This window comes from Bidens hawaiensis, unplaced genomic scaffold, assembly GCF_021521415.1.
Source record: "Bidens hawaiensis isolate Kalapana, Puna unplaced genomic scaffold, B.hawaiensis_p1.1 tig00004743_1, whole genome shotgun sequence".
NCBI classification, from domain to species: Eukaryota; Viridiplantae; Streptophyta; class Magnoliopsida; order Asterales; family Asteraceae; genus Bidens; species Bidens hawaiensis.
This window is the reverse complement of record NW_027491293.1, coordinates 1,391,213-1,400,873: the sequence shown is the minus strand read 5'-3', so window position 1 is coordinate 1,400,873 and position 9,661 is coordinate 1,391,213. Positions and strand designations below refer to the sequence as shown.

Genomic DNA, 9,661 nt, shown 5'->3' with positions numbered 1-9,661 from the left:
GATAGTGTAATGAAAAGTTTTGATGCAAAAATGAAGATATATACGTAAAACGAGCATTACAACTTATTCTTTATATCGTAAACAATAAAACATAAATTGTAATACGATGTTTAAGGATATGGTTGGTAGAAACAACAAACACAACATAGCATGTTCTTTAATTCAATCATAAGCTAACTTTCATATAATTATGTCTCCAAGTTATACTACCTTTCTAAGCAAGCATTAACAACAATTTACGTGTAGACACATGTTGTTAAAGGCTAAACATTCTGTGAGTTGATAAAGTCTAAAAGTTGTTCTCGCCTTATTAAATTAGCAACTAGTTTTAACAAGGTAACGCAAGGTTTGGTCAAATTTCATTAGTGTATATATGATCACAAGAAGAAAAGAAATTTAACCTGCATTTCATTGTGCATGTTCATTGTAGTGGCGTAACGTAGCAATCAAAATTGATTGTGGGTGTGGGCTGAATTATTGATGAATTTATGGTTGGCCATTTTTGTTTGTTTTTTGAAGGAGAGTCCATAATAAGGAGGGACCTGCACATTTTTTTTCTCGTGTGTTATTGACTTATTGGGGTAAAAGTAATAAAACGAAAATTATATATTTTATTCTCTTGACGAGAAAGGGTTTGGTATGAATGGCGTAACCATGAATTTCTTTTGGGTATACAAAATATTTATATTCGAATGTGTATCATCTCATTTAATTTTTTTTTTTGTTTGGCTTTTGCCGGATATTCCACTCAGTTTCTTCAGAAATGTTAGAAAATAAAGATTCAAGTTTTATTTAAACCTTATTCACTAAAAATGAACATTTAAACTTAATTCACAAGCAAGTTTTCATCTCAATAAGTAATCAACATTCAACAAAGCTGTGAATCCGAGACTAACTAGCTCACTTGATAGAGATTTTTACCTTTTAGTGGAAAGTCTTAAGTTCTAATAAGATGTTCACTCCTAATAACTAGCAATCAAATATCTTCAAATAAATTATGGATAAGAAAATGGTTAAAAAATTACCTAAAATTGTGGATGTTCGTCTGTCTGGGGCAGTTCTTGGGGACTCAAGAGGGTTGTTTGAGGGTAGTAGTTGCAGTCAAGGCGTGGCAGTCGCAGGAGGAGTGTCCACAGTTACCAAAGACAATATACAGTTAAGCTGGTTGCTATGGGGTACGGAAGGGGGAGGAACGGGGCGCGGAGGGCGCGGAACACCGCTGTGGGGCACTGTCGGTGGGGGCGCGGAGGGAAGAACGGTCGTCTGGACGACGGGCGCGGAAGGGAGGGTGGCGGGCCCTCTCTTTCTTCATCTCTCAAATACACACATACATATATATGCATATATATATATATATATATATATATATATATATATATATATATATATATATATTGGGGGCGTCCAAGAGGCATTAAACCATAGTCGGACAGGCTTCGATGCCCCGTTTTTATGAGAAGATAACGTGGCGTTGACGTGACACAGTAGGGGGGCATCGAAGGGGGAAAGGCCCCACTCAATTCCTAGCTAGTAGTGTATAATTTTCAACAAATACACTAATGTCCCTAATGATTTTAGTGGCGTATAATTTCTAACAAATACACTAATGTCCCTAATAATTTTAGTAACAGGCCAGTAACATTTTTTGTAACAAACAGTTATAATGTTATATAATAGTCCCATAGCCCATGGCAATAGGTTCGATCCAAATTTGAAATTTCCCAGAGTTTCAGTGTTGAGTAGACTCTTTCCCCTAACTCTATGGCAGTCTATGCCTCTATCCTTCCTTGTTTGTCACCTTTATAATTTCAAACGTAATTTAATACCATGTGCCACTAGCTATTTAATGGATTTAGATTTTTATTATAACCATTTAGGTATCATTGAAGTTAAGAGTATATGTTGTTACACTTTATATCTATTTGTTTATAATGTGTATAAGTTATTCAGTGTATTAACTATCTCTCCTACTTTGTTTTTAAAATACAGCTAATGGGTTAGACTAAATATTAATTTTAAGTTTTTAACTCAAGAAAATTATGTAATGTTTAAAATATATGATTAATGATTAAGCCTGAAAAATATATTTTAGTTTAAAGTGAAATTTGTTTTATATAAACTAAAACACAAACGCTAAAGCTTTTTTAGTCATGAGGGAAATATTTTAACAAAAATCTATCTATACTATTAAAACAATTCTTTCGTATGTTATTGAATTAGAGTAGCTAACTAGGATGTCAACTAATACTATTATCATTTATAGAATTACTAATAAAGTTACAAATATAACTTTAAATGTTGGATTAAATGAAGTTTTTACATATTTAAGAATTATAAAATTTTATTTATCATTATTTATATCTTATGAATCCATAAAGTATATTATTACGTACATTATTAAATTTAACTTTTTTATTATATTTTTTAACCACTTGTGTATTACACGGATTATATGGTAATACTTAATCATAACAATACATCAAGTTACATGATTATTTGTTCCCAAACCAACATATATAAATTTTACTGAACCTATATCCAATTTTTATCCCCTACTGACCAAAAATCTTGTATTCTCATCTAAAGGTTATCTTACGGCCATCAAATCTCAACCATCTTAACTATAACCTATTAAAATAATTCCATAGAAAAATAAAAATAATAAATAAATCCCTCGTTTCTTTTCGTAAAGTTTGATATAAATTGAAAAATGAAAATAGTTAATACTTTATACAATAACTAATTTAAAAGTTTGTTACTCATAATATTCAGTTACGCGATGGTTGATGTTACCACTTACCAAATCTTCCTTTCCTGAACTTAGAAATGAAGCTTTACTTATTATCCATTTGCTTCAATCTCTACACTGCAAACTTTAATTCAATTCATCACCGATCTCAGCTACCCTTTTCCACTAAACCCCCAAATTCACCTTTTATTATTCCAATTATTAATCAAATCCAAACATTAAATTTCAAATCTCATAATGCTCGTGAATCTGAAACCCTTGAATTCAATCACCATAGCCACCATGTTAGCTTTCTCACTCCTCATCTTCTTCTGCTACATCCTCTTCAATTTCCCATCTGCAGCCACCACATCTTCCATCCCAATTGCCACTAGTCAACCCAAAAGTCAACTGCAATACACACATCTTCAATCGGACCGAGAACCGTTCCAGAAACTGTCGGCTGCGTTCCAAAAGTGGGATTCGCAAGTGGGTTGTGTTCGGTTTAAGCAAAAACATGTGGGTTTGGTGAAAAAGAGGCTGAATTTGTCGTCTTTGCAAGTGCTTGGTGGTGATGGTGAATGTGGTGAGTTGAAGATGAGTCATGTGGGTGTGTTGATCAAAGGGTGGACTTGGATTCCGGATAATTTGGATAATTTGTATTCGTGTCGATGCGGGTTGAGCTGTCTGTGGACCAAATCTTCGGTGCTTCTTGATAAACCGGATGCGCTGTTCTTCGAGACCACCACGCCGCCGTCTCGGGTATTATACTTAACCTTTCAGTTTTATTGTTTTGAATCAGATTTGGTTATAGATATGATCATTTATGTTCTTGTTGTTATTAGCTATGAGCCTATGTATGATACCTTCTTAGTTTTGGTGTGCAAATCTGAATATCTTGTGGATGCATTGTTTAGTTGATATTAAGTTATGAACTCTAAATTTAGTGGAAAGGCGCGTGAGGCTCTTACGAAAACAAAAAACGGCGCGTCTCATTAGTTCTTAGGTCAAAATTAGGATCTGTAGGAGGTTTACGTGCCAAAGAGATGAAGAAATTATGAAAGTTTACTCGATAAATAAGTGGACGTGCAATACGAATGAGAGGGACACAGTCACACAACTTCTGGTTGTAAATAAAGCTTATTTGGTTGTCCATGGACGTGTGCCTTACGTTTGTGATGCGTGTGCCTCATGCTTTTATAGATCAAGGTTCCAAAGGGTTTTATAATCATGAAATTAGAACACATCTTTCTTATGTATGACTGCTACTCGTTTTTGTTTCTGCCCTTAGACACAAATTTAAGTTCTTTTGATGGATTTCTTGTAGATAAATCTTTTGTTCGGTTTGCCATATGAGTTTGTATAATTGATTCCTTGCAAGAATAGGTTCCTGATATTGTGACAAGGGGATTAAGTTGGGAGTTTAATGATTTTAGACTTTTATTTAATATAACATCACATCATTTACATGTACTTTTATTTAAAATTTTAGAGACGCACTGGAGATCCACTTCGCGTGTACATGGATCTTGAGGCTGGCAGAAAGCGATTCGGTTATGAAGATATTTACATCAGTTATCACGCCAAAGATGATGTTCAGTCAACTTATGCTGGTGGCCTCTTTCATAATAACCGCAATTATCATCTTTCTCCCTTTAAAAACAATGTAAGTCACCCTAGCACATTCTTTAATATGCATAGTTAGATGTAAATGACAGTTTCGACCCAATCGAATATAAATGGATTGATTCGGGTTATGATAATCTCTAATAGGTTAAAGAAAAAACATTAGCTCAAAAGAAATTGGGTCAGTAGGTGAAAAGCCCACATGCAAAAAACCATCTTTTATCTAAAAATTTTACACAAAAGGTGTTTCGGGTTGACCCAATCTGGCCCGTTTAGCCTGTACCATAAACTGCCTGTTTTGACCCAACCCGTAATCCAAAGCTTCCAACTGCTGATTTTATCCAAAACTTTAAACAATTCATACAAAAGGTATTTTGTGTCAGCTCAATCTGGCCCATTTTGGAATTACGATAAATGGCCCGTATTGACCAGACCTGTTATCTAAGCCTTCTAATCTATGCGAAAACTTCAAAAATTTTCATACAAAAGGTGTGTCAGGTCGGCCCATTTTGACCCGACTCGTTATCCAAACCTTCCAGCCTGCCGAGTTTATCCAAAATAATTTAAAAGGTGTTTCGTGCTGACCCAATGTGGCTCGTTTTGACCTGAACCGTGATCCAAACCTTCCAGCCTGTTGATTTTTACAAAAATTTAAAGTTTTGTACAAAAGGTGTTTCAGGTCAACCCAATTCAGCCCATTTTGGAATGTACCATAAATGGCCCGTTATGACCCTACCCACTACCAAACCTTCAAAACCGTTGATTTTACCAACTCTAGTAACTATAATAATCATAAGTGTTTAATGGGTCACATTTACCAGGATACCCTCGTGTATTGGTCTTCATCACGATGCCTGCCTCAAAGAAACCAGCTTGCAAAACGCATACTCAGCTTATTGCCACATCACTCGTTTGGTAAATGTTTAAACAACATGGGCGGTCTAGATATGGCCCTGTCTCTATACCCCAAGTGCACTAAAGACCCGAACGCATCTCCCCAATGGTGGGACCATCTACACTGCGCCATGTCACACTACAAATTTGTTTTAGCAATTGAAAATACATACACCGAGAGTTATGTAACTGAGAAGCTGTTTTACGCCTTGGATTCAGGCGCAGTCCCAATATATTTTGGTGCACCAAATGTAATGGATTTCGTACCGCCACATTCGATTATTGATGGCACAAAATTTAAGTCAATGGAGGAACTGGCTGATTATGTTAAAGCGGTTGCTAATGATCCAGTGGCTTATGCAGAATATCATGCTTGGAGAAGGTGTGGTGTGTTGGGTAACTATGGGTACACACGGGCCGCCAGCCTGGACACGTTGCCATGTCGCCTGTGTGAGGCGGTTAGCAGACGAGGTGGCAGAGATAGTAGAGCTTCTTGATGGTTGTATGTGATTGAGTGGTGAGATGGTTCATATATGGGCTATATTTGGTTCCACAATTTTTTAGGAAGAAAATATCAGGTCATAAGAGTTAGATGGGAGGTAAATCTTGATTTGTGAAGCATTCAGTTTTGAATATATTTGGGATGTTGAAATTTGTGTTATATAGAAGTTTATGTAGATCGTTATACAAAAGTTGAGGATGCCAAAGCATTTCTTGTTCGTGGTCGTGAAGCGACTTTTGGTTTCTTGTTCTTCGAGTTCTTTCAATATTTACCATGTAAACTTAAAAAGGCAAATACTATAAGAAAATCAACCTGATTTGCAAGTCTCTTAACAATTTTTGCACTAAATTCGTTATACATGTTAAATTTGAATAAATTCTGGAATTTTATTTTTTTAGAACAATTTAAACTGGGTCAATTCAAATTGTTTTAAAAAAACAACCAGGTGGGTAAGAAAAACAATTGTAAGTTATTTATTATTATTTTTATTTTTTAAAAACTCAACTTGAAACTACTTCAAATTTCATACTACTGTTTCTCTTTACTCTTTAAAAATTAAAACACTAATATAAAGTTTTATATTATAATTTTTTTATTGGGTAAATATGATATTAGCCTATTAGGTCATGTTTCCAGGAAATGTAAAACCTTGATTATATAGAAATCAGAAGACACTGGTTTATAAGGGGACAAAACAAAATATGCTAAAGTTCACAACAATATAGCATACCAAAGTTTATGTTGTCAAGCTGACAATTTATACACTGCTTCAACTTTAGAAACTAAACACACATATATACATACGCCCATTTCATACCGTAACCTGGAGTAACCGCCAAAACTCTTAAGCCTGTTTCCAAACAGTAAGCACCTCCTGAAACATCTCCTGTATCAACTCTCTCTCAGCACTCCGAAAAAAGTCATTAACTTCATCTCTAATATCATATATCTTCCCGAAGTCAAACAAGTAAGTCAAACACCCCTTCTTCAGCTTCTCAAGCTGGTAAAGCCATGCTTCTTGCAGCCTCTCAAGAACATTGCCCGTGTTTATATCCTCCAACAAACTCTCCTCACATAAATCTTTCAAACCTGAAATTGCATACTTGTTTGCAGCTCCTAACAACACGAGTCGGTGCTTCCAAAAGTCTTCTTGCACAATGGTTCCATATAAATAAGAAAGGAGCAACGTGCATGACTCAAGTGACATGTCTTGAATATTAATGGTGGAGGATTCTTTCTCTTGGAGGTTATGAAGAAACATGCTGTGGAAAACCGGAGAACTTGCAGAGAGAATTGTTTTATGAGCTTTTAGGGTTCCGTCACACGTGTTGATGGTGACATCAGCATCGATTGAGTCGTGGAGCATGCGTGAAAGACAACGAAGAATGCTTTCGTTTGCTGATGACCTCAGCATTCCATCATTTGGCCATACTGAGCTTGCTTCTTCACCCTGCAGGGTCCATTTTCATTACGTTTTTAGGGTTCCGCCAATAACAACCATGAAATGATATCAAATCAAGATGCTTACATTTAGTTGATAAATCTGCAAATCCAGAAACTCGACATCAATGACGAAACGACCATGGAAAGTTGAATCAACGGGCCACACAAAGTCTTCACTCATCCGAAGAAGTCTTTCATGAACTGCAACATTAATAATTAATAATAAACTAAAAACAGGAATCAATCTGCAGTAAAATAAACGAATGTTGGAAATCAGGCCCAAGAACACGAACATCTCAATTAAGATCGACCCTTCTAGTTTATTATTATAATTTTTGGCACACTTACAATGACCCCTAGCCTGTCTACTTATACCAAAATAAGCCAATACTAATCCAGCTCAAACTAAGCATAAGCTTAACATACTCACAGTCAACATTCCCAACTTCTAGACGTTCAAAAACTAGATAAACTTGCAAAACATTTAAAAACTAAACAAATAAATATAAGTAATGAAAATTAGAAGTAAAATATGAATTACTGGGAGAGATATAGGGTCGGCGATTGGTTCCGAGATGGTTCAGGAAACAGACGGATATACAAATACCGATTCTTCTCCACTGATAATTGCCTGAATCAATCCATTATTATTATTATTATTATTATTAGGAATATATATGTTGAGAATTAATTAATACAAATACAAATAAATACCAGTTCCAGATGCCGATTTTGAAAGGTTCGGATCGTTTAAGAGTACAAGGTCCGAAATTGTCGATCCTCTGGATATCGTCTCTACCTTTGTATCCACCATCGCCACCGCTTTCAACGCTTCCTGTTTTGTCTTCCACCACCACCCACTCGCAGTGCTGCTGACTATCAAATGCAATAAAATAACTTTTTTAAACCTTTTTTTTTTGTCTTTATTAAAAGGTTAGTTATATTCAACCACCACCCCTATTTTGTGTTAACAAGTGTATACGTCTCGTATAGGGGCTATATGAGTTGTATAGTCCATGCATAATTGACAAGCGTACTTTATGACAGCTTTTTCAGTCTATACGAGCCGTATAGCCCCTATACAAGTCGTATACGATCCTTGTACACTGAGGCACACTCTAACACATTATGGCATAATTCTGTCATATACGGCTCGTATACCCTTATACAACTCGTATAGAGGCACCTGGTGTTTGAATAACCCTTGTGGTGTCGGAATAATCTAGGAGATTAAAAATTATTATTTACTCTTTTTCTTCTATAATACGTAGATATTTAGGAAGACTTCAATGGTAAGTAAGTTGTAAATTTCTCGTTAAATATTCAAATCACTAGTTTTTTTATATTTTTTTTATTTTCTTTTTTTAAGCCATTTAATTTTAATAGGTGCTCAAAGTGAGACATAATACAATTACCATATTAGGAATATTTTGTGATTATTTTTTTTCAAATTAATTTGAAGTACCTACAGACCGATCATGGATACTTTTTGTTTGGTGCCAGTGTATTTCCGGTGCTCATAGTTTTAGTAACTCATTATTAGAAATTTTCGTCTCAGGTTTGGTTGAATCATATAATAAAGGCAGTCTTTATAAAAGTACATTGTAATTAAGAAATGGCATAAACAAAGGTAATAGGTCTGAGGTCTCTTGCTGATCAGCTTCGATAATTCAGCCAACTATTGTTTGTTCAGCATTTAGGTAAAGAGTTGGGGAATTGTGTTGTTGGGGAAATAACAAAATGGTTTTTTATTTCTAAATTGTTAAAAATATTTGCTTTATTGTTAAAAAAAATTGGCTTGTTTAAATCGGAATTGAGATTATTGATTTGATTGGTTAACTTTAACAATAACTTTTTAATTAGTACAAGTTTTATAATAAAATTTAGTTAGTAAATTTTCATGAGCAACTGTTTAAAAAATTTTATTTTCATAAAACCAATGGGATTAATCCTTAAAAAAGAATGGGTTTGTTCGAAATTATCGTGCATTATACAAAATGAAAAATATAGCAACAACCTATTTTATTAAACCAACTATTAACATGTAAGAAGCCATATTGAAAGTAAGACATGGAAAAAGGACTCAATTTCACAAATATTTGCCTCGAGCCCTAGGATCATCTTAAATCCTATTATATCCAATAATGAAGGTACCAATAAGCTTAACCGAAAGATAGTAGTGTAATAAGAAACGCTCAGTCTCCACAAAGCTACTCGGTTCCAACACACTAAATTAAGGTCTCTTGAAGTTTGGATTAGCTTTCGGATGTTGAAGATGAGTTAAAGTAGGCATCACAATGTATTCTACAACGTATGACTCGCCAAATCCAAGTTACATTTGGACCATTTCGTTTAATATGATTTTCACAAGATGGTGTAAAACAACATGTACAAAAAGTAGGCGTGGTTATGCCATCATAATTCATAACCACAATCACGGTCATGACCCTAAAGTCTAAAACTTTAAA

The 9,661-nt window shown here is 34.7% G+C and overlaps 1 protein-coding gene and 1 pseudogene across 2 annotated transcripts; one reads left to right on the top strand and one right to left on the bottom strand.

The window, feature by feature from the left end:
* Window positions 1–2,885: 2,885 nt before the first annotated feature.
* LOC143627810 (alpha-(1,4)-fucosyltransferase-like) lies at window positions 2,886–5,940 on the top strand. The gene is made up of 3 exons (XM_077097543.1): window positions 2,886–3,490; window positions 4,221–4,394; window positions 5,176–5,940. The coding sequence occupies exons 1-3, from the start codon at window positions 2,987–2,989 to the stop codon at window positions 5,743–5,745; spliced, it is 1,248 nt and encodes a 415-aa protein (XP_076953658.1). The 5' UTR covers window positions 2,886–2,986; the 3' UTR covers window positions 5,746–5,940.
* A 639-nt stretch (window positions 5,941–6,579) lies between these two features.
* On the bottom strand, window positions 6,580–8,007 carry LOC143627809 (BTB/POZ domain-containing protein At1g21780-like; annotated as a pseudogene). Its single transcript, XR_013152650.1, has 4 exons — window positions 7,908–8,007; window positions 7,735–7,824; window positions 7,279–7,394; window positions 6,580–7,200 (listed from the first exon to the last, which is right to left on the bottom strand). The product of XR_013152650.1 is annotated as a BTB/POZ domain-containing protein At1g21780-like (transcript).
* Between the last annotated feature and the right edge of the window lie 1,654 nt (window positions 8,008–9,661).

Excerpts from the sequence above, each read along its gene's own strand:
- LOC143627810 (XM_077097543.1), top strand. The coding sequence starts at position 2,987 with ATGCTCGTGAATCTGAAACCCTTGAATTCAATCACCATAGCCACCATG. Across the intron at positions 3,491-4,220 it reads CCACCACGCCGCCGTCTCGG|AGACGCACTGGAGATCCACT; the intron begins GTATTATACTTA and ends TTAAAATTTTAG. Across the intron at positions 4,395-5,175 it reads TTTCTCCCTTTAAAAACAAT|GATACCCTCGTGTATTGGTC; the intron begins GTAAGTCACCCT and ends CACATTTACCAG.